This window comes from Salmo trutta, chromosome 31, assembly GCF_901001165.1.
Source record: "Salmo trutta chromosome 31, fSalTru1.1, whole genome shotgun sequence".
NCBI classification, from domain to species: domain Eukaryota; kingdom Metazoa; phylum Chordata; class Actinopteri; order Salmoniformes; family Salmonidae; genus Salmo; species Salmo trutta.
The window spans coordinates 1,092,308-1,117,590 of record NC_042987.1 but is presented as its reverse complement, the minus strand read 5'-3'; the positions used below and the strand labels follow the sequence as shown (position 1 = coordinate 1,117,590).

General features: G+C 44.2%; 1 protein-coding gene across 1 annotated transcript; it reads left to right on the top strand.

Moving 5' to 3' along the window:
* The first annotated feature begins 5,237 nt into the window (after positions 1–5,237).
* Positions 5,238–7,539, top strand: LOC115169150 (protein shisa-like-2A). Its single transcript, XM_029724654.1, has 3 exons — positions 5,238–5,628; positions 6,838–6,974; positions 7,364–7,539. Exons 1-3 carry the CDS (start codon positions 5,321–5,323, stop codon positions 7,537–7,539), a joined length of 621 nt encoding a protein of 206 aa, XP_029580514.1. The 5' UTR covers positions 5,238–5,320.
* Positions 7,540–25,283: the final 17,744 nt, after the last annotated feature.

Below are 25,283 nucleotides of genomic sequence, written 5' to 3'. Positions count from 1 at the left end.
ACGTCTCTCTGTTCCTACACCCCGCCTACAAGTAGCAACACAGGGGCCCCCCAGTGATGTGTCATCTGCTTAACTCCTTGTTGATCCACGACTGCGTGGCTTTGCACGACACCAACTCTATATTCATGTTTGCTGACGACACCACGGTTGAAGGCCTGATAAACAACATCGATGAGTCAGCCTATAGGGAGAAGGTAAGTGAACTGGTATTGTTGTGTCATGACAAAAACCTCTCCCTCAACATCAGCAAAACAAAGGAGTTGATTGTTGACTTCAGGAAGCAGAGGAGGGACAAGCCCCGATCCACATCAATGGGACTGTAGTAGAGATAGTCACAAGTTTTAAGTTCCTCTGCATCCACATCACTGAGGACTTGTCAAAGGGCGCAACAGTGCTGCCTCCCGAGTGGCGCAGTGGTCTAAGGCACTGCATTGCGGTGCTAGCTGTGCCACTAGAGATTCTGGTTTGAGTCCAGACTCTGTTGCAGCCAGCAGCGACCGGGAGACCCATGGGGTGGCGTACAATTGGCCCAGCGTCGTCCTGGTTAGGGGAGGGTTTGGCCAGCAGGGATTTCCTTGTCCCATCGCGCACTAGCAACTTCTGTGGCAGGCCGGGCACAGTGCACGCTGACACAGTCACCAAGTGTACAGTGTTTCTTCTGACACGTTGGCTTCCGGGTTAAGTGGGCATTGTGTCAAGAAGCAGTGTGGCTTGGTTGGGTTGTCTTTCGGAGGACGCACGGCTCTTGACCTTCACCTCTCCCGAGTCCGTACGTGAGTTGCAGCGATGAGACAAGACTGTAACTACCAATTGGATACCACGAAATTCTGGAGAAAAAGTGGTAAAAAAAGAAATTTGGCATGCCACTCTGGGTCCTCTCCAAATACTACCGCTGCACCATCGAGAACATCCTGACCGGAGGCATCACGGCCTGGTACGGGAATTTATCCATCCATGACCGCAATGCCCTCCAGCGGGTGGTGAAGATGGCCCAGTACATCATTGGGACCGTGCTTCCACCCATCCAGGACATCTAATCAAAACGGTGCCTAAAAAGGCATGCAGCATCATCAAGGACGCCACACACCCCAGCCACGTGCTGTTCTCTCACTTACCATCGGGCAGACGGTATCGGAGCATGAGGTCTGATATCAACAGGCTCAGAGAATTTCTACCTACAAGCCATCAGATTGCTGAACACTTGAACTGGACTGACCACCTGCTCTGATTCACTGCACCTTATCAAATCAAATCAAATTTTATTGGTCACATACACGTGTTTAGAAGATGTAATTGCAGGTGAAGTGAAATGCTTATGTTTCTAGCTCTGACAGTGCAGTAATATCTAACAAGTAATGTCTAACAATGCTCTCAATTGTGCTTCTGTAAAAGTTTGTGAGGGTTTTAGGTGCCAAGCCAAATTTCTTCAGCCTCCTGAGGTTGAAGAGGCGTTGTTGCACCTTCTTCACCACACTTTTTGTGTGGGTAGACCATTTCAGTTTGTCAGTGATGTGTACGCTGAGGAACTTGAGGCTTTCCACCTTCTCCACTGCGATCCAGTCGTTTTGGATAGTGGGGTGCTCCCTCCGCTGTTTCCTGAAGTCCACGAGATTCTCCTTTGTTTTGTTGACGTTGAGTGAAATGTTATTTTCCTGGCACCACACTCACAGAACCCTCACCTGCTCCCTGTAAGCTGTCTCGTCATTGTTGGTAATCAAGCCTACTACGGTTGTGTCGTCTGCAAACTTGATGATTGAGTTGCAGGCGTGCTTGGCCACACAGTCATGGGTGAATAGGGAGTACAGGAGGGGGCTAGGCACACACCCTTGTGGGGCCCCAGTGTTGAGGGTCAGCAAAGTGGAGGTGTTGTTTCATATCTTCACCACCTGGGTGTGGCCTGTCAGGAAGTCCAGGACCCAGTTGCACAGGGTGGGGTTCAGATCCAGGGCCTCGAGCTTAATGATGAGCTTGGAGGGGACTATGGTGTTGAATGCTGAGCTATAGTCAATGAACAGCATTCTTACGTAGGTATTCCTCTTGTCCAGATTGGGATAGGGCAGTGTGCAGTGTGATGGTAATTGCATCGTCTGTGGATCTATTGGGGCGGTAAGCAAATTGAAGAGTCTAGGATGACAGGTAAGATTGAGGTGATATGATACTTGACAAGTCTCTCAAAGCACTTCATGATGATAGAAGTGAGTGCTACTGGGCGATAGTCATTTAGTTAAGTTACCTTGGCTTTCTTAGGTACAGGAACAATGGTGGCCATCTTGAAGCATGCAGACTGGGAAAGGGAGAGATTGAATATGTTCGTAAACACACCAGCCAGCTGGTCTGCGCAATGCTCTGAGGACACGGCTAGGGATGCCGTCTGGGCCAGCAGCCTTGCGAGGGTTAACACGCTTAAATGTCTTACTCACATCGGCCACTGAGAAGTAGAGCCTACAGTCCTTGGTTGCGGGCCGCGCCGGTGGCACTGTGTTATCCTCAAAGCGTGTAAAGAAGGTGTTTAGCTTGTTCGGAAGCAAGACGTCGGTGTCCGCTACGTGGCTGGTTTTCCTTTTGTAGTCCATGATTGTCTGTAGACCCTGCCATATACGTCTCGTGTCTGAGCCGTTGAATTGCGACTCTACTTTGTCTCTATACTGACGCTTTGCTTGTTTGATTGACTTGCGGAGGGAATAGCTACACTGTTTGTATTCCACGGCTAAGGGCTGTTCTTGTAGTTGGATGGAAATGATCCAACCATTATGTAGAAATGATGTTGAATATAATAATAAACAACATTGATCAATATCTCCAATATTATGTGAATAAATGCAACAGGCCCTGAGTGTCTCTAGAGGATCTAGTCAAGGTAGCGAGCCTTGCGTCAGCACTAGGTATGACTATAATGAACATGCGTCTAACTTACACTGTTATGCAATTATTAAGAGACTAGATACAAACAGGAAATCCTGGCGACTAATGTTCTGGAATTAATTTATCAAGGCAAGCAGATCAGGGAGGTCAAGGTGGGACCAAAGCATATGCTATGTGTATAGTGTATGTAACAACTACCAATAGACCTACTCAATTATAAGTGTATATTCAATCAAAGAATTACATTGTAAAACAAGGAATGCATTTACTCAATTAAACTAATAGAATGGATTAGTCATGAAAGAAAGTCTCAAACAGCTACAGTGTACATGACATATATGATGTGTTACAGACTACTCAGAGTAAATAACTATCACCAATACACGAATAAAGAACCATGGATAATGATTGCTTGAAAATGGCCTTGACTCTTCAGTCTGCAGGTCAACAAATGCTATACAAAACCATAAATCTACACATAAATAGAAAGGAAATTCTGATGAGAAAGAGGCTGTAGCCCACAGCAGTCTACAGGGGCTGACTGGCCATCAGGAAAATGCCATTTTTAACCTAGTGGGCCTGTCTAACTTGGGGGTTTTGTGCAAAATGACAATTATCTGGCTAATAATGGGGCCCTTGAGGACAAAAATGGTCCGGTTTGTGGTCCCAGTCCTCCCCTGACAGTACATATTACTTTAAGATTAGTCGTCAGACTTTACTCAAGAGATTGAGGCCAATATTTTGACCTGTGAGACTTTCATCTGATTGCGTTCTGAGGTCTAGCTACCAGAGGCATACACTCAGTAAGCAAAACATTAATAAGGACACCTGCTCTTTCCATGACATAAACTGACCAGGTGAACTCAATGTTAGGATGGTGTTCCTAAAGTTTGGTCTACTCAGTGTATATTTACATACAGTAGCTCTGAGGTCTACAGTACCAGTTGGCCTGATCATCACCAGAGTCCATGAAGCTAGGGACACCAATGGAAGTAAGCCTCTGACTTTGTGTTATTTACTGTGTTTTAGTTTTTTTTACTGACAAATAAAATCAATTTATCAAGCAGAGTGATAATCTCAACCACAGAGCAGCAGCCAGGAAAAAATATGATGGTTTAACTCGGTATTGGATCTTTACATCAAACGTGAAGGCCTTCTAGTATCTTCACATCAGTAATGGTCGTCCAGTCTTTGGTTGAGAGACAGACTCTTGGCTGATACATGTAGCTAAAAGCTATATTGGCCGGAACGAACTGACAATAGCCAAGGTGTTGTGTTGCGCTAAGAGGTGTGTAACGTGTAGACTATAAGAATGCGCCTGTGAGCGCTTTTCTGTTTTATCAACACTTCAGCAGACAGACAGCTCCACAAAGGAGACAGGTCTTGAGAAAGGCATTGTAAACAACCTATATTACTTTATTCTATGTTCTTGTTTGTTTCTCAATTATATCCAGACCAAAGTGAGCAGCAGGCACTGTGTGTAGTTCCATTTCTATTTTCAACACGTCAGCACCATGGACAGTACCACAGCGGACCGCTCCGGTGGAAATCTGTAAAGCTATGTTTGTTCTCCTACTTTTAGAGTTTTGAACACAATAGGACTATTAATTCAGCGTTGTGTTCAAGTGTTTATTTTAAATGAGGAACTAGCAAACCAGTGGAAAATCGTTGTTCAATGTGTTAGAAAAAAATATGCAGTCCGTGAAATTAAATGTGGTCAAGAAATCGAAACTCGCACACATAGCAAGCTATCCAATCTCATCTTCGAAAGAAAGGGTTCTTGGTTTGTTTGAAAATGTTGTCTTCCACAAGCATACACTGACTGAACACTGCTCAATACAATTATTTGACTATACTGGGAGATAAAATTATTTTTCGACTTCATCAACAGCCTATTGTAATAGTTTAGTTGTTTGAATAGCAAACAAACAAAATATTCAAATGACGAATATTGGTTTTGACTCTTTGTTTGGGAAAGGTTATATAGCCTATGTTACTTTGCTGCACGCACGTTGCACAAGACAATAAAAGTCGGGTATTTGTTGTAGTGAGCATTTAGTGCTTCTTAGAAATGTTCAAGGCAATAATTTATCTACAAATGAAATGGAGAGCGGCGTTTTTTCCAAGGTAGATTTTTTCAATTACTGTATTCCCGTTGATTGAACATCAGTCACGTTTCATACAAGTCACTTACGTTCTATTCAGTTTCGAATGAATTAAATCAGTCAATTAAGAAACTTAAATAATCAAAAATGTTTCCTACACGTTTGTAACAACAAAGGAAGATCTGGATTAGATAGAAGTCACTCAGAAATATGGTTTGTGTATTCTGTTAATTTTTTTCTTAAGTGATGGAGAGAGAAAGATGGAGGTGGTGTTGGGTGGGGCGACTCTAGAATTCTATATGGCAGGAGGAAATGTGAAGTTTTATCCCATTTCACTGGTATGCTCGAACTAAATGCATTACACTTTTCAGCTGAGCAAGGGACACTTATGTGGACGGCATTGGAATGAAACCCTTGCGTTAACATCTAAGGAAATTATCTCACGGTCTTTTCTCACGGAGAGTGTATTTTGTACCAGCATGAGTGCAGAGTGCACGAGCTACTACAGCGCAGATAATGTGTTTGTGAATGGTTCTTCTTGTCCTAAAGCGGGGGGCGATGCGCGCGCGGCGTTCTGCTGCGGATTTAACGATATCAAGTATTGCTGTGATGATCCCAACAGCTTTTTCCCTTACGAGTATGGATACATGTGGTGGCTCAGGTATGTAAGGGATCTTTACAATCTTGATGGATTCTCAAGAAACTACAACATGAGTGTAAACTATGATATTAAGAATTCCGTTGTCTTTTGCGCATATTTTGGGGCAATCTCAAGAAACTACAAAATGAGAAAGCTTGCGCACACATAATAATATAATTTTTCTGCAGTGGGCTAAGCCAGGGACACACAGAGTGATTCTTAGCCTTAACCAAATCTACCTCACACACATGTTTATGGACTTAAAAATTATAGAGTGGAAATGTATTCCATTTTGAGTTTGCATCCCAATATTACACTTTATTTACATGAAATATAACAAAACTGTTTGACATAGATTTTGTTTAATTCTTTTTAAATAAGCTTTATTGTGAAATTATGAAAATATGAATAATGATCCACCCATGTTCATTGACTGCAGGAAAAGGCTACTATACTAGAACAAAGGTTAGTTTTAGACTACTGATAACAGATGCATAGTATATTTAAATTTGGATTTGCAGTAGTTTTTGGTGGTCTTTATACATAGGCTACTTATTGTATCCCACTCTTATGGAAGGTGATAAATACCTCAATTAAAACCAAATGTGTAAATATCAATAGAAAAAGTTGAAATCATGGGAAACTGATTTCCCCCCAATAATGAGCTTTGAGATTTCATCATAATATGAATCATCTAATGAGAGAATGACCTTATCAATTTCTGATAAGCAATCTAAACATTCTATTTCATTTTATTTTGGTCTGATTCATACCTCCATAGAAACTCAAGTTTCTTCTATTGAAGTAGCCCTGGTCAAAAGTACTGCACTATAAAAGAGAGAGGGTGCCATTTGGGGCACAACCTGTGTTGCTATGATTGTGGCCCCTGGCTGTTTGTTATTCCTGAGATGAGTCTTCCATTGGGATAATGGGATAGGTCCTTACAGGAAGGCTGCTGCTCACATATGAATAAGCCTACATCCGAAATGACACCCTATTGCCTAGTTAGTGCACTTCTTGTAACCAGAGCCCATAGGGCCCATAGGGTGTCTGTTCATTATATGGGTCGTGAATGTGGAGTTAGGTGGCTGTGTGGCAAATATCTCATAGAAATCCAACAGTACCATTGTCAGGTATAGAGAAAGTGATTTTTTTCTCTCCCTTTGATTTCCCGTCTCATAATCCCTCTCTCTATCCCCCCCCCCTCTCCCCCCTTCCCTTCCTCCCCAGTGTTGGGGCTCTGATAGGTCTGTCCATAGCAGCGGTGGTCCTACTGGCCTTCCTCATCACCGTATTTGTTCTCTGCTACCTCTTCATCGCCACAAAGCACAGTCGCCTTGACAATAGCCTGCCGCTACGAGCACCAGGTAACATATCTGGCCAGAGATGGCGACATTTTGTTATCATAGACTAGCTAGCGACATGAAATTATCATAGACTAGCCAGTGACATACCATGATGATGGGCTAGCTAGCGACATGTCATTATAATAATGAACCTTGAGCTTAGAGAAACGGGCCAGTAACTGAAGGGCTGGCGGATTGAATCTTCTGGGCAGATGAGGAGAAACTGGTGGCGTCTACTACCGTTGTGCCCTTGAACAAGTTTCTTCACCCCTAGTCTAATCTAGGGGTGTATATGTGGTGTCCGGGGGGTTGGGAATAAAAAAATAAGACAGCAAGAAGACAAGTTTCTGTCTCACTATGAACAAGTAAAGCTGCTGCTGCGTGTGTGTGTGTGTGTGTCTCTATTCCAGGGTTGGACCCCAGTGAGGGCCCCAGTCACTCCAGCCCAGCCCATCCCACCGGCCCCCAGAGCTTCAGGATGCACTTCCTCAGCAGGAAGCTGCACTGTGACAACCAGCCGCCCAACCCCGAGAGACTGTTCCAGGGGGGCTTCATGACCACCGTCAACATGGAGGGCCCTTCGTAGTGCACTTTTTAGGGAGCTTAGAAGGGCTTGGAGGTTTCGATTCAGATGTAGAAGGGCATGGAAAATCTGATTCAGACATATTCCATACCCCCCTTCCCCAATACACATATTACACAATTAAATATTGGACTATATTATACTTATATATTCTATTCCACTGCCATTTACTTTATGTTCATGTTCTTTTCTTGTATTGTTTTTATTGTTGTTGTATTGTCAAGAAGAAACCTGCAAGTAAGACTTTAGTTGGATGATGTATACCATGCGTATCCCGTACATATGGCTAATAAAACTTGAAGTTAGACGTTGTGTGGGAGGTTGCCTAAGGCATTCAGATTCCACTGTGTCTCTCTCTCTTCTGATCATTCTGCAGCTTCTCTTTAGGAGCTCATTTCACACACTAGTTTTCCTCTAAGGGTGGGTGTTTGGTAAACGGTAAATGTATTATTTGGACACTGAAGCTAAATGTTCAATTTGGCTCTATACTCTGGCATTTTGGATGACAAATCAAATGTTTCATATGAGGCAACTGTACAGAATGTCACCTTTTATGAGGGCATTTTCATCCGGGGTTGGAACCAGTTCAGGGACCAAAACCTAAACGGGAAAATAATGTTTTGAGGAACAGAAAAATAACCGGGATCGAACGTGATCTATACTGTTCTGGTTATTTTACATGCCAGGCATTTTTTTCAAGTCCCCCCCCCCCAATAAAAAGCACCTATTAAAGGCCCTTACTTTGTCACTCAAAAACGTCTTCCAGTGTCTGCCTATCAGCTGAAAATCTTTGCCAGTGTGTGTGCACTGTGCATGTGTAGACTGCCTGCCCCTCCCTCTCCAAGGCAAAGGCTACAGTAGGATTGTTGACATTCAGAAGATAGGGAGAGAGACATTTTTAATTAGAGAAGAATGGATTCACTTTTTCAATGTTAGCTAGGGATACTATAGTTATCACGTTTCACATTGGATTTATTAACTACAAAAAGTTAAGACGCGTTTTTAATTCTGGTGCCGCTCTGCAGTGGTGGAAAAAGTATTCAATTTTCAGTCTTGAGTAAAAGTAAAGATACCTTAATAGAAAAAGTAAAAGTGAAAGTCACCCAGTAGAATACTACTTGAGTAAAAGTCTAAAAGTATTTGTTTTAAATATACTTAAGTATCAAATGTAAATGCAATTGCTAAAATATTAAAATATTCCTTATATTACAGCAAACCAGACAGCACAATTGTTATTATTTTTATTATTGATGGATAGCCAGTGTTAGCAGTTAATGTTACTCTTCAATAACATAGACCCCAAATCAGGGGGAGAAAAAATTGGTTTATTCAAAGAGGACAAATCATAGATGTTATGCTGAGAGGTAGATGTTCATTCTCCCCTGTCCTCAATGATTCTCTCCACAGAACAAAGAGACAGGATGTAGTTTTATAACCCAACCCTAGCCTATGGTTGACCAATTAGAATTCCTTGCAATAAAACTGGGCCAATGGACAAATAACAAGTATCCTGTTTCAGGCTTAATTCCTAGACAAATTCCTCCCATGACTCTAACCCATTGGGTTTATTTCCATTGATTGTTAATTCCCTCTTGACCATTAGTACTTTTAGTCCTCTGCGTTGTGTATTACCTTAAAATATTCTTACACTCCCCCTAGACCATTTTAAAAAGAAACAATAGAAAACATGAAAAAAGACAGTATAAAAAACAGCAGTAAGCATAAAATCATTCACATTAAACACCTTGCCTTTCTATAAAACACAAAGTGCATATTATACTTGCTGTTGCAATAAGAAATAGATTTCAAACAAAGTCATAGAAAATAAGTATTAACAGATGTAATTCCTACCACATCCTGTATTAGAAGGAAACACCCAAAAGAAAAATTGGCTGCAAGACAATAATAATCTATCATCCTATTGGCAAGGTAATCATTCACCAAGTCCTTTAAACGTGACCAGCTCTTCCACACTGGTATCAGTACCACATAGATAACTATTAGACATGATATTCTGACAGTCTGCCGGTAGTGAGGAATTCTTCCGTTCCACTGGTTGATAAGGACTTCTCTAATGAACACTTCACCGGGGATCTTGTATCATTTCAGGTACAGTCCTCGCGTCAAGGGATATTGATGCAGCCTCAAATGATAGATTCTCATAACCTGTAAGGAAGGAAACCAAAAAGTGAAAGTAACATGTCCTGCTTTCAAGAGAAATTGATATTTCACATAGATTTCCCAAAGTAAGCATCACCCAATTTTCAGGGAAAAGTTGGACATTTCACCTAGATACCCCTAATATGATGACTGCAGTGTACAACATAGAAGCTTATCAGATTCTGATCATCTTACTATGCTTCTTCACCCGAGATTGACCCCCGATTGCTAATCAATCAGTTCTTTATTCTCCAGGCTCCGCTTTGTCGTCAAAATGGACAACCTTGCAATGAGTGCCATGTATCCATTGTGATTTTCCCTGGACTTTGGCCCTAATGTGTCTGTTACATGTTTTTTATTACCATCGCCCGCTGTTCTGGCATTACGTCGGGAGTTATTCCCCACGCCTCTTTTACTTGTCTGTCTATGATTTTTCCATGTGTTTTCATTTTCAAAATCGCAACTTGTCCAGGTAACTGGAGCGCAATCAGTAGAGCCATCGCCTCTGGTCCATTCTTCACAGGAGCTCCCAGTGATGTCATGAATCCTCTGTTTTTCCATATTCTTCCAAAATCATGGGTAACACCAAAAGCATACTTTGAGTCTATGTAGATATTAGCTGTTTTTCCTTCAGCCTGTTTGCATGCTTCTATCAAAGCCATCAATTCCGCCACCTGTGCTGATGTTCCTGCAGGTAACGTGCCTGTCACTACTGCCTTCACAATGCTTGAACCGTCTGTGTTTAACCTGTTAGGACTAGGGGGCAGTATTTACACGGCCAGATAAAAAACGTACCCGATTTAATCTGGTTACTACTCCTGCCCAGTAACTAGAATATGCATATAATTATTGGCTTTGGATAGAAAACACCCTAAAGTTTCTAAAACTGTTTGAATGGTGTCTGTGAGTATAACAGAACTCATATGGCAGGCAAAAACCTGAGAAGATTTCATGCAGGAAGTGGCCTGTCTGACAAGGTGTTGTTGTTCTTGCCTCTGTTTATTGAAGACTCAGGATCTTAGCTGTAACGTGACACTTCCTACGGCTCCCATAGGCTCTCAGAGCCCGGGAAAAAGCTGAACGATATCGAGGCAGCCTCTGGCTGAAACACATTATCGCCTTTGCCAAGTGGCCGATCAGAGGACAAAGGGCTTAGGCGCGTGCCCGAGTCGACACCATGCTTTATTTTCTTTCGTCTGTTTACCTAATTGCAGATTCCCGGTCGGAATATTATCGCTTTTTTACGAGAAAAATGGCATAAAAATTGATTTTAAACAGCGGTTAACATGCTTCGAAGTACGGTAATGAAATATTTAGAAATCTTTTGTCACGAAATGTGCCATGCGCATGACCCTTATTTACCATTCGGATAGTGTCTTGAACGCACGAACAAAACGCCGCTGTTGGAACATAACTATGGATTATTTGGGACCAAACCAACATTTGTTATTGAAGTAGAAGTCCTGGGAGTGCATTCTGACGAAGAACAGCAAAGGTAATAACATTTTTCTTATAGTAAATCTGACTTTGGTGAGGGCTAAACTTGCTGGGTGTCTAAATAGCTAGCCCTGTGATGCCGGGCTATCTACTTAGAATATTGCAAAATGTTGCAAAAAGCTATTTTAAAATCGGACATATCAAGTGCATAGAGGAGTTCTGTATCTATAATTCTTAAAATAATTGTTTTGCTTTTTGTGAACGTTTATCGTGAGTAATTTAGTAAATTGTTAGTAAATTCGCCGGAAGTTTGCGGGGGGTATGCTAGTTCTGAACGTCACATGCTAATGTAAAAAGCTGGTTTTTGATATAAATATGAACTTGATTGAACAAAACATGCATGTATTGTATAACATAATGTCCTAGGTGTGTCATCTGATGAAGATCATCAAAGGTTAGTGCTGCATTTAGCTGTCTTCTGGGTTTTTGTGACATTATATGCTAGCTTGAAAAATGGGTGTCTGATTATTTCTGGCTGGGTACTCTGCTGACATAATCTAATGTTTTGCTTTCGTTGTAAAGCCTTTTTGAAATAAGGACAGTGTGGTTAGATTAACGAGAGACTTGTCTTTAAAATGCTGTAAAATAGTCATATGTTTGAGAAATTGAAGTAATAGCATTTCTAAGGTATTTGAATATCGCGCCACAGGATTCAACTGGCTGTTACGTAGGTGGGACGATTTGGTGCCACCTGCCCTAGAGAGGATAAGATAAACTCAGGGTTTCCCAAAAGATGACTCTTAATAAACCCATCAGAGAGCTGATCCAAAACCAGCTCACAACAGTCATGTTCATGTAATGTGGTATCTGGAGGAAGCATCAGAGTAGCTGGATTACATGGTGTGCCACGTATGATGATGTTAGGAGCCTCCAACACAGTCAACCATTTGTTCCATGGAGCAGCGGTAACCTGTGCAGCTCGATTCATTGTCAAAAGAGTATGAACAGCATGTGGACACTTGATGGTAAGCTGTTGGTCGAGAACAAGTGATGCCACCATCAACACAGCGACGTAAGTAGCCTGCATAGCTCTGAGACAGGGACCCCATCCCAACGCCACATCATCCAATTTCTTTGAATAGTAGCCTACAGGTTTCTGACAATCACCATAGTCTTGTCATTTTATGATTTAGGCCCCACGGCTGGCCCGCCGATTAGGCACGATTAGGCAACTGCAACTGAACTGCGAGTAGCTAATTGTCGCCAGAACAGAACATAATAGCGGCCCACTTCATAGGGAAATTTAACAAACAAAATCACACAGCGTAGGCTATATGATCAGTTCAATATCAATAGCAGTCAATGTCAACAACACAATGTCAATAACATATCCTAATATGTTCGATCTGATTACACAGACCAAAGTCACCAATGTCTCTATTCAATTAGTTTTATATTTGTTTGTGCATTGTTTGGGGGAAAAACTGCTTGCAATTAAGAGAATGTCCTCTGAAAAAGTCTCAAAAGAAAGATGAATAATGAGGCTCCACCGACACAGAACAATTTAAGCTTCAACAGCTGGCTACTCGTCGGCGGCACCCCAGCCACCTGCTCATAGCATTGCTGCAGCTCCCGCCCCCACCCCACTCTCACTATCCTTGGTAGCTATGGAGATGTGTGTGTTTATATGGGATTATCCAATTGTGAAACATGAATAAAAATTAATCTGCCAATTAAATGATTGTATTTGTTTAATGTTTATGTGCTCCTACGGACCAGGCCTCCAGTGGGTCTCCCCATCCTGGTCTCTCCTGTGCCGCTTCCACGGACCAGGCCTCCAGTGGGTCTCCCCATCCTGGTCAGTCCTGTGCCTGCTTCACGGACCAGGCCTCCAGTGGGTCTCCCCATCCTGGTTAAGCCTGTGCCTCCTCCTCGGACCAGGCCTCCAGTGGGTCTCCCCATCCTGGTCCATCCTGTGCCACCTCCCAGGACTAGGCCTCCAGTGGGTCTCCCCATCCTGGTTAAGCCTGTGCCTCCTCCTCGGACCAGGCCTCCAGTGGGTCTCCCAATCCTGGTCTGTCCTGTGCCGCCTCCTAGGACTAGGCCTCCAGTGGGTCTCCCCATCCTGGTTAAGCCTGTGCCTCCTCCTCGGACCAGGCCTCCAGTGGGTCTCCCCATCCTGGTCCATCCTGTGCCACCTCCCAGGACTAGGCCTCCAGTGGGTCTCCCCATCCTGGTTAAGCCTGTGCCTCCTCCTCGGACCAGGCCTCCAGTGGGTCTCCCAATCCTGGTCTGTCCTGTGCCGCCTCCTAGGACTAGGCCTCCAGTGGGTCTCGCCAGTCCGGAGCCGCCAGAGCCGCCCGCCTGTCCGGAGCCGCCAGAGCCGCCCGCCTGTCCGGAGCCGCCAGAGCCCGCCCGCCTGTCCGGAGCCGCCAGAACCGCCCGCGTGTCCGGAGCAGTCATAGCCGCCCGCCAGCCCCGGTGAGTCCTGTGCCTGCGCCCAGGGCCAGGCCTCTTACATGTCTCCTCAGCCTGGTGAATCCTGGGTCAGTGCCGCCGGAGCCGCCAGGGACGCCCGCCAGCCGGGCACAACCAGGGTCGCCTGCCAGCCGGGCGTAGCCATCGCCGCCCGCCAGCCGGGCGCAGTCATCGCCGCCTGCCAGCGGCGCAACCAGGGTCGCCCGCCAGCTGGGCGCAGCTATCACCGCCCGCCAGCCGGGCACAGCTATCACCGCCCACCAGACCTTCGGCGCGGCCAGGTGCGCCACCTAAGAGGGCGACGCCGAGGGTGGAGCAGAGGCCACGTCCCGCACCTGAGCCGCCGCCGTAAGAAGGTCCACCTGGACCCTCCCCTTCAGTGTCAGGTTTTGCGGCCGGTGTCCGCACCTTGGGGGGGGGTACTGTAACGCCCTGGCCATAGAGAGGGGGTTTTTTGTTCTTTATTTGGGTTAGGCCAGGGTGTTACATTGGGTGGGCGTTCTATGTTCGTTTTCTAGGTTTTTTCTATTTCTTTGTTTTGGGCCGTGTGTGGCTCCCAATCAGGCACAGCTGAAGTTCGTTGTTGCTGATTGGGAGTCACACATAAGGAGCATGTTTTTCCTTTGGGTTTTGTGGGTAATTGTTTCTGTTGAGTGTTTTGCACCTGACAGGACTGTTTGGCTGTCAGTTTTCTCGTTTTGTTTTGTGTAGTGTTCTTTATAAAATTAAAATCATGATGAACACTAACTCCGCTGCGCCTTGGTCTTCTCTCTCTCCCGACAGCCGTTACAATATGGGGATATATTGATTCCTCTCTATGACAATCTGAAGCTAAACTGCAGCCTATAGTATTCAAGGAGATAAAAAATGACTTTGCTATTTTGTCCCTATTAATTGAGCTTTTCTCTTTCTGAAAAGAGAATATGTTTGTTTAAACCCAGGCATCTTTTAAGGAAGCACTTATGTTGTTGGGTTATACAACGGAAGAGTAGCCAGCAGTTGAAGCTTACAGTTTTCTGCGTCAGTACAGCCTCTATCTGGGTGGGAAGGTAACTTTTCAAAGTGCCATGATTAGATTCATAAGGATGTCTAGGATGTAATTATTTTTGTATTGCCTATGGCGGCAGAACATGCAGGTCATTGGTGATTTTATCAATGTAATCAGATTGAAAATATTAGGCTATGTTATTGACATTGAACTGATTGTATAGCCTACTTACCAGATGTGTTAATTTTTGCGTTTAATTGTAGCACAGGCCTATGAATTGGGCTGCAATTATGTTCTGTTCCTCCGACTTTTAGCCGAGAAACAAATTGGCCCAAGGGCAAACCTATGGGGGTTGGGTGAGTCGCCTAGGTCGGCAGAATGTCCAGGACCGGTCCTAGTTGGAGGTGTGTCTTGGTCAGTTTACCTCGGAAAATGTCACCCTTCGTAAAACTGCCGCTCTAGTGAGCGCCCTCAGTTTAGCTCAAGCTGATTGGCAAATGTTTTATACTTTTTTTGTCAAGAGAGGCCAGATGCTCGCTGGCTTCTCTTGCCTTCAACGCTATGGGTGGCAGCAATGTCATATTGTTTTGGACCAGACAGCATCAGATAGATAGCCTACACATAAAGAGACAGAGGGGCGCTGTTTCGCTCACACTGATGTTTTCTCCTGTGAGAGACATTCAGCCTTTTGCGAATTGAAGGAAAATTATGAAACACAGAGACGAAAGATCAATTATTATCTGCATTTATTTTTCTTGCTAAATTTTTTGGGGAAGTCTGGCTTCTCTTGGCACCCATGAATACACGCCACCACCTCATTGTTACATAGTGTAGCAGTGTGGCATAAACGTTGAACGAGTTTCTTGGAAAACGGTACATAATAGCTGTGTAACAGCATGGAAGATATCAACAATATGGGGCATCCATCACTACCTCATGTGAATGATGTCACCTGTTACATACAGTGTAGTGTCGCAGCGTAGCATAGATGTCTCTTGGAAAACTGTACATAATAGCTAATCATTGGAAGTGAATAAGAAAACCACAATGGTACTATGCTTTAAATTAGAAGCTGCAGAGTAAATTACAAGTAAATTCTAAAACATAATAATAGTACAGTAGAAAGGGGCTTCCCAGGAATGGCTGCAAAGACAAGTTGATTAGGGTCGTGACAGATAAGTAGTAAGGTCATGAAATGACAGGAAGACGACATGGGTGAATGGCAAAGAGATACTATTAAGATTAAGATCCCTTTATTTGTTGAACACAAGGTCCAAGGACTTCTGCTTTATCCCAACCCCTCTGAAAGACACACACATATACAGTTAGGAGAGGTTGGTGCAGGGGACTGCCACACTGGACACCCTGATGAGTTCACGATAGGCTTAGGCGTTATACAGTATATACCGTATACCGGGGGTTTTGAAAAAAGCCACTGGATGGTTTTTCAATACTTCCAATGCTGTCTGGAAGGTAAATGACTAGACAGAGTCATTGATGCGAGTAACCAGTCTTGTTCAGCACATTGCAATACATCCGGGTATGTCAAGCACACCGGTAAAAACACTGCTGCATCAACATGCCGTCTTACACCCATAACATCTTCCCTTTTATAAAGTAGGACAGGAGCTGTCAATTCAATAACAAAACAAACCTAGTAATAATATCCATCATGAACAGTTTTTCAGGTATAAAATAAACACTTCTTTTTCCCCTTCTTTTACATGTATTTTTTTCTGTCTGTCAACAGTCCATAACAGTCACCTGACTGTCTGAGGGGAGTGTTGATGGGTGAGGGAGCGGCTGCCTTGTGATCCCTTAGCTCTTCGTACTGTGCCTCAGGCCCCACATGACTTGCTGGGGTCCATCCGTTGTCATGCAACCCCTATTGTCCTTAGTGTTCTGAGTAAGTACTGGCTCAGCAATCCGAAGGTCAACCCTGTTACGACAGTACAGTGGTCCATAGATGAACTTGGACGCCTGTCTTCTGTGACAAAGCTTCTCCAGCACGTCTGTCACCACACAGGTGTCCAGGAGAGTGTTGGCTACTGGCAGAGCTGCTTTTCAGCGCCGTGCCATGAGGCGCTGGGCCGGGCTGCTGTTCAAATGATTAACACTTCCTGATCCCTTCAAAACATTTCGCAGAACATTTCTCCATAAAAAATGTCATGAGAAATCATACCACATAATGCAAGAAATAACAGCGTTGAAAAAGAAACCAAAATGCTACCAGTTCAACTGAAAAACATACGCCATATGGTTTTGCATATTCAAGGCAACATTAATGCAATATTTTGTGATGACCACTTTCCAGGTATCCTTGCCCTCTCGCAGAGTTTTGGATTTTGACTGCCGACTCTGCCTCTTTTGGGTGTCGTGGGGATGAGGCGAGGTGCTCAAAATCCCATTCTGCAGGAGAATTGGTGCCATTATCTGAGATTACCCTATCTGGCTGGCCATAGTGAGCAACTGAGCCTTGCCGTGTTTGATAGGTGTCTCTGCTGAGAGGTCGGGGAGGATGTCAATCTCCCAGAAGTCTGAGTAATGATCGACTAACAGAAGGAAGTATTTGCCACTGTGCTGGAAAAGATCTACATGTATTATCTGTCAGGAGCGAGTAGGTAGCTCGTGGGACATCATTGTCTCTCTTTGTTGCTCAATGATGTATTCATTGCAGATTGTGTGCATTTACTGACAGTATTTTATTTCACTCTGCATTCCAGGCCAATACAGTGTGTCACGTGCTTGTCTGTAACAAGCCTCACCTCCAATGTGACTTGAGTGCACACGCGCCGACATCTCAGGGCGCAGGGACCGGGGAATAACGACTCTCTGATCCTTGAATATCACTCCATTTTGAACACTGAGCTCCTATTTGACTGGCCAATATTCTCTGACAGCTAGAGCAGTTTCTTCCTTGAAGTCGGGCCATCCAATCAGAATCACAGATCTCAATGCCTGAAGGTGCTTGTCCCTGTCTGTGTGCTGTCTGATTTGTACAAGGTGCTGGTCAGTAACATTGAGGTAGTCAGCCTGGATTATGTGTTCAACATCCCCTTGCTCTGTTTGTAAACTGTACACTGTGTGTTGTTCATGCATGGAGCGCATGCGTGTGTGACTAATGCAGTATCCCTGCTGAGCGTGTCACTCACATACATCTCTGGCCCTGGCTTATACACCACGTTGAGGTTGTAGCTTTGTAGAGCCAGTAGCATGCTCTGCAGGTGTTTCGTGGCGTTCAGGACAGGCTTGCTGAATATAGCAATAAGGGGCTTGTGATTTTGTTTCTGCTGTAATGTTGTCACGCCCGTAGAGGTAGTGGTGGAAGCATTGGCATGCAAATTCAATGCTCAGGCACTCATTCTGTATCTGGGCATAGTTCTGCTCTGTTGGAGTGAGTGGCCTAGAGGTGAATGCGCAGGCTGGCCGTCATGCATGAGGCAACAGCCCAGTCCATACTGGCTCGAGTCACTCTGAATCGTGACAGGTTTTGACACATCGTAGTATTGCTTTATTTCCCTCACCACTGTGTTGTGTTTTGGGAGCCAATGCCAGATGGCATCCTTGTCCGTGAGCCTCATTAGTGGCTCACAGAACTCCGAGAGCCGCGGCAGGAACTTGGCCAGGTAGGTGACGAACACGACGAAGCGTGCAGTGCCTTCATGTCAGATGGAGGGGGTTATGTCCAAGCCAGCCTTCACTTTCTCAGGATCTGCCTTTGTGGGATGTTTTAATTAACGCTCTGACAATGAAAAATATAGGTTATTTAGAGATATTTTAATAAATTCCATAAAACTTTTACTGAATGTTTCAAAAATACTTTTTGTAACACTGCTAGCTTATTTTGGGTTAACTTTTTGGAACCAGAAAACTCATTATACAATGAGTAGATTACTACATAAACAAATTAATAGCATCATAACTCAGAACAGGACATAAAAGGACATTAAATTCACTACCCATTGTCATGACTCTCTCTACTTGGTGAGGATATATATATATATATTTTTTAATCCCAGCCCCCATCCCCGAAGGAGGCCTTTTGGTAAGCCGTCATTGTAAATAAGAATTTGTTCATAACTGACTTGCCTAGTTAAATAAAGGTTAAATGTAAAAAAAAAAAGTAATGTCTATTTTGTGCTGTCATTAAAATGATCAGAAAGACATTATAACGGAAACTTTAAGAGCTTTCATGCTGTATATATCAGATTTACATCTAAATGTTGTAAAAATTATATGATTAAATATGAAACTATTTTTGAAAATATAGAAATATGATTTTAGCCTACTAAATTAGATAATGGCTTTTCATATAAACCTGGGCCCAGAGAGTAACCATGCCCATGTGAGCACAGACATTGTGTCAACAGGACGAAACACCCTCCAAGGCCAGACTGCTTAAAATGACTCGCTGAGAATTTAAATACAGACCAGAGAACGTGAGGACGTGGTCCACACGTTGAAATGGTTAAAACTACAAGACCAGAAAATGGTAAGACCCTCTGAAACTCTCAACGAGTGAAGAAGGTGAAGCCTAGACCAAACATTCACAGTCTGCAGCTGGGTATGTGAAGTAGTCAAGTTCAACTGACCAAAGACGGGAGGGAAGAATAGATCCATCTCCCCACCGGGTACACCTGGAGGGATCCATTCTAAGAACAAAGAAGCTTACAACTAAGAAGGACATTGTGACCTCTGGTGGACAAGCAGAGACTTACATCGAACTACTCCCCAACGACGGATGGAGTGGTTTCAACAGAGAGACGACAGAGAAAGACATCTATGCGTAAATATGTTGCATTTCTAATTCGAATGAGCGGTTGTTAGGGTGCTAAATATTCATATTTACGGTAAGCGTAGTTTCCAAATGTAGGTACAGTAAGTCCACTCTCTTTGTCTCTCCTGTTCTTTATCTTTCCCCACCCACTTTCCATTGTGTAACAAGCCATCATATCATGTCAGTACACTAGGGACCTGTTTTCATTGCATTATGTTAGTAATCACTAACCTATACCGTGTGTGTGTGTGTGTGTGTGTGTGTGTGTGTGTGTGTGTGTGTGTGTGTGTGTGTGTGTGTGTGTGTGTGTGATTATTTAGTTAGTTAGTAAATAATTAATTAAGCCAATTTGTGTATCACTGATTCATCACTTAGGTTAGGGTTCGAGCAGATTTACGAAGTCAACGATGTTCAGAATGAGAACAGTATGAAGAAACAATTAATAGTTGACTGTTATTGATGTAAGAGATTGTTATAGTGTGGACACTATATAAATAATTATATGGTTATTATTGGCATTAACTGTGACCTTTCCCCCTTGATGATGTCATCACCAAGAGTGAGTTCTGGGCAATGTGATTCTACCACCGGCTGAGTGGGCTATATAGTTCTGTTATATTTGTACCGTTTGTACCTGGCAATATACCTTTAGGTTTGGGTTGAAAGTAAAGGAAAGTAATATCGAAATGCGTGTGGGCATTCCTTGTCAAGTTACTACACCTTTTTGGCGACGAGGATAAAACTTTATCAACTTGTACAGGGCGAGTTAGCTAGCTAGCTTAATGAGCGACGGAGAGCAGGTGCCACTGGACGGAAACGCCGACGGGGACAATCAGCAGCAAGTGCAAATCGCTAACGAGGATCAAGGACAAGTTGACGTAATAATGGCAATATTTGGGACTATCACTGAGTTTGTGGAAGAGAACGAAGACTGGACGGAATATGTGGAAAGGTTGGGACACTTTTTCTTGGCAAATGGAATCATAGATGAGGCTAAACAGCGCTCTATTCTCTTGAGTGTGTGTGGGGCTAAAACCTACAAGCTAATGAGGAATTAGGCTACACCACGGAGACCGGGAGAAATTCCTTTTGGGGATCTAGTTGCTCTCGTTCAGACTCACCACAATCCAAAGCCTTCAGTGATTGTCCAGAGGTTCAAGTTTAACTGCCATTTTCGGAAAACAGGTCAGTCTGTTGCTAACTTTGTTGCTGAATTACGTGAACTCTCTGAGCATTGTGAGTTTGGGGCTATGTTAGAGGACATGCTCCGTGACAGATTAGTCTGTGGCATTAATGAGGACAGCATACAGCGCCGGTTGCTGGGGTAAGCCACACTGACTTTCAAGAGGGCATTGGAACTTTCTCAAGGGATGGAGATGGCCGCTAGTAATGTGAAAAATATTCAAAAGGCCAACAGTGAAAGTTGTGCAGTGCATCAGGTGACAAAAGAGGTGGCAGGAAAAAGGGGAAAAGCAGTGGAATGTTTCAGATGTGGAGGGACACATTATGGTAACAACTGTAAGTTCATGGAGACTGTCTGTCACAATTGCAACAAAAAGGGACATTTAGCAAAAAAATGCAGGGGTCCTAGGAGCAAGCCAGAGGGTGGGCGGACTGGGCTGGGCAAGTTCACAGCACCAAAGCCTCAGTCAGCAGCGCACCACCTAGAGAGCACAGAGGAGGAGGACGAGCATTGTTCCTACAACATGTTTAATGTGAGGGAGCCGCGCGCAGAGCCTATCTATGCTACAGTGGAGGTAGATGGAAAGCATATGTCGTGACGTTGTATTAGTTAATGTGACGACTGTTGCTCATCGAATGATTAACGGTTTATAATTACGTGATTAAATGAATTAAGCAATGAATCAAGCAATTATTAACTCATTAACCTGGGGCACCATGGGAACATTGTTTTGATTGAGTTTCTATTTCCCAAATTAACTCAAAGGATATCAGAATATCGATTACAACAGTCGCTAAATTAATCAATTTCCTCTACAGTCTCATAATCTGAAAGTCGTATAATCCGGGAATCTGCACGGACCCGGGCTTTAACACTGAATTTACCACACCAATCTTAGTTGATTATTTATTTAGTAGCAAGCTAAAATGATGATAAAAATGCACATACACAAAACACAGTCTAGCTATTGATTAGGACTTAGTATAACGGGCCAACACACTATGGCGCTTGTTACCCAAAATGGGGATTTTAAAGAGAGAGAAAGAAAGGAAGTACACGAGAGAAATATACATTTGGGTTCATTTGTCAGCCATGCTTATTTAACTAGCCTTGCCCCGAACTGCCGCTCTTATGGGTCAGAATATAATGATGTAATTACGTGTTGGAGTTCTCAGGTGGGAAGCTCCGCGTGGGTTGTTTAGGCTTCTAAATGACGCAGTTCTCCGGCGCAGCTCTCTGGTTGTCCTCACGATGTCAGTGTCCTTCTTGGCTAAGTGGTCTGATCCTCACCCTTGATCGGAAAGGGGTCTTCTGAGGACAGACAGCTCTGTAGCTCAGAGCTCACAGCTTCGGCTCGAATGGTGTCGATACCACGATTCAATGGAGAGTGGAGGCTGGGTGGTTCGGCTTGAATTCACCCGCTTAGACACAGCTACTCGTCCGTAGCTCGTGTAGAAAAATATTTCTTTGTCTTCAACCTTGTGTTTCGTTTTGGGGTTCGTCGACTTTGTTAGACCTTAGCTGCAGCTTGGGGTCAATAGTCTTCTCTGTTAATTCTTCACTCTCCTGTCTTATACCCTCGGGTCAGAAGTGGGTGTAACAGCCTTTAGGGCAATTCTCTGGGCGGACCAAGTAAAGGGGGCAAGGCTTAGATTTGGCTAAAAATCCGATTTTAGACACTAACTTCACATTTCATCTTTATCAAAACATTCTGTTTGATTTGGATATTTTCCAAACAGCGTACAATGTATAAACATCAGGCATATACTGGGAAAACTCTTAAAGGTACAATGTTTTCATAATAACGTCATCTCTTAACCTTTAAAAACAAATACAAAAGTTACATACATTTTAATATTCCACTTTTCGTCATAACCACCATTGTGGCTGACGGAAACCATTGTTCCAAAGTCCCTTTATTGCATGTTTAATGTTCTGAGGCCAGTTCTCCATTGTTAGGACAAAGGAATTTCTCTGTATTATGGGCATGAGGCGTCATAAAACCCCCACATCTTCAGACCCCTAGATCTCTCCTCCTCTGTTGGGGGTTTGGGAGATAATCTGTAGGGTGGTGGTCTCCTGTACCCTGACCTGATCAGGACAGTCATGACACAGATGAGGATGGAGGTTGACACGGGGGCCTCTGCCTCTGTCATAAGTGAGGAGACCTACAAACAAAAATGGGGCTCAAGACAGGTTTCTGCCCTCACACCGGCAGGGATCAGACTGCGTACGTACACCGGGGAGACCATACCATTGCTTGGGGCTCTAGAAGTGAACATTGCATACAACAGCCAGGAAGCGAGAGCACGGCTCCTGGTGGTGAAAGGGAATGGGCCTAGTTTACTAGGGCGTGACTGGCTAAACAAAATACAACTGAGCTGGGGTGAGATAAAACACACCCAAGTGACTGAGGATGTCATTCAAAAATACCCAGAGATTTTCAAAGATGAACTGGGCACACTGCAGGGCACTGCAGTTAAGCTGTTCGTGGATCCTCAGGCCGAGCCTCGCTTTTTCAAGCCAGGACAGTGCCTTACGCCATGAAAAAGAAAGTGGAAGATGAGTTGGAGCGGCTGCAGGAAGCAAACGTCATTACTCCCGTTCAGTTCTCCCGCTGGGTAGCTCCTATCGTTCCCGTTCTGAAAAGTGACGGCACGGTGCGTATATGTGGGGACTACAAACTCACCATTAACAGGGCCTCTAAGCTAGACGCTTACCCGCTGCCACGGGTGGAGGACTTGTTCGCGACACTGGCAGGAGGCAAGACGTTCTCAAAGCTTGACATGAGTCACGCCTACCAACAGCTCCTCCTGGACGAGGACTCAAAAGAGTATGTCACAGTGAACACGCACAAAGGCTTGTTCAGGTACAACCGCTTGGTTTTCGGAGTGGCGTCCAGCCCAGCCATTTTCCAGAGGACAATGGACAATCTGCTGCAGGGGATCCCTCATGTAGCAGTGTACCTGGATGACATCCTGGTTACAGGGGAGATGGAGGAGGAGCACCTCCACCATCTGGACCAGGTGTTAAAGAGATTCTCTGAGGCAGGGCTGCGCCTGAAGTGTAGCAAGTGCACATTCCAAGCACAGAGTGTGACATACCTAGGTCACAAGATCACAGCGCAGGGTCTGTGTCCTGTGGAGGACAAAGTCAGGGCAATCAAGGATGCTCCAAACCCCAAGAATGGGTCAGAGCTCAGGTCGTTCCTGGGCATGGTGAACTACTATGGTAAGTTCCTCCCGGAGCTGTCAACAGTGTACTAAGGTCTCTCGGTTCTTGTTCCAGTACCGCATCACGCCACAAACAACAACAGGACAGGCTCCAGCGGTGATGTTAATGGGCAGAAGGCCAAAAGCTCACCTGGATCTACTGCGTCCGAACATCAGAGCACGAGTGGAACGGAAGCAGGAGAAACAAAAAGAGAGGCATGACCACCACGCGAGGGAGAGACAGTTAAAACCCAATGACACTGTCTACATCCGCAACTTCACAAGCAGCCAACGCTGGTTGCCAGGTATCATTCTGAGTCAGAGTGGTCCCGTCTCCTTTGTGGTCAAACTGACTGATGGTCGAGTCATGAGCAGACACCAGGACCATCTCCGCCTGCGCTATGACAAAGACAAGACCATGTTTTCAGACGGAACAGCTGTGGGTGGTAGTATACAAGTTGAAATCCCACAGGAAACAGCATCTGAGGAACAGGGGCATTCAGTGGTTCCAGCAGAGGGTGATGGACATTCTCTCACAAACACCCAACCCGCTCCTGTGCCCTCAGACCCAGCTCCACTGGGACATGCCTTACCTGTGTCTCGTAGCACACCAGGAGTACTGCGCAGATCACAGCGTAGTCACAAGCCTCCTGAAAGACTAACTCTGTAGTTGAGACTGAGAGACTCGTGGTGTTAGTGTTTGTTTGGAGCAGCAGACCTAGTTGAAAAGAAATAAGGACTGTCATTTTATTGTTGTTGTTTTGGTTACATTTACGGTAACACCAGCAGAAGTTCTACAGTGTGGTGTAGTAAAGAGAAGAAAACACTAATGTGGTTTACTTGTTAACCTTATGTTTTCCTTACAGGGGGGATTTAAATTGAGGGGGGAGAAGTGTTATAGTGTGGACACTATATAAATAATTACATGGTTATTATTGGCATTAACTGTGACCTTTCCCCTTTGATGATGTCATCACCAAGAGTGAGTTCTGGGCAATGTGATTCTACCACCGGCTGAGTGGGCTATATAGTTCTGTTATATTTGTACCGTTTGTACCTGGCAATATACCTTTAGGTTTGGGTTGAAAGTAAAGGAAAGTAATATTGAAATGCGTGTGGGCATTCCTTGTCAAGTTACTACAGAGATAAACTCAGCAAAAAAACAATAGCCCCTTTTTCAGGACCCGGTCTTTCAAAGATAATTCGTAAAAATCCAAATAACTTCACAGATCTTCATTGTAAAGGGTTTAAACACTGTCTCCCATGCTTGTTCAATGAACCATAAACAATTAATGAACATGCACCTGGTTGTTAAGACACTAACAGCTTACAGACGGTAGGCAATTAAGGTTACAGTTATGAAAACTTAGGACACTAAAGAGGCCTTTCTACGGACTCTGAAAAACACCAAAAGAAAGATGCCCAGGGTCCCTGCTCATCTGTGTGAACGTGCCTTAGGCATGCTGCAAGGAGGCATGAGGACTGAAGATGTGGCCAGGGCAATAAATTGCA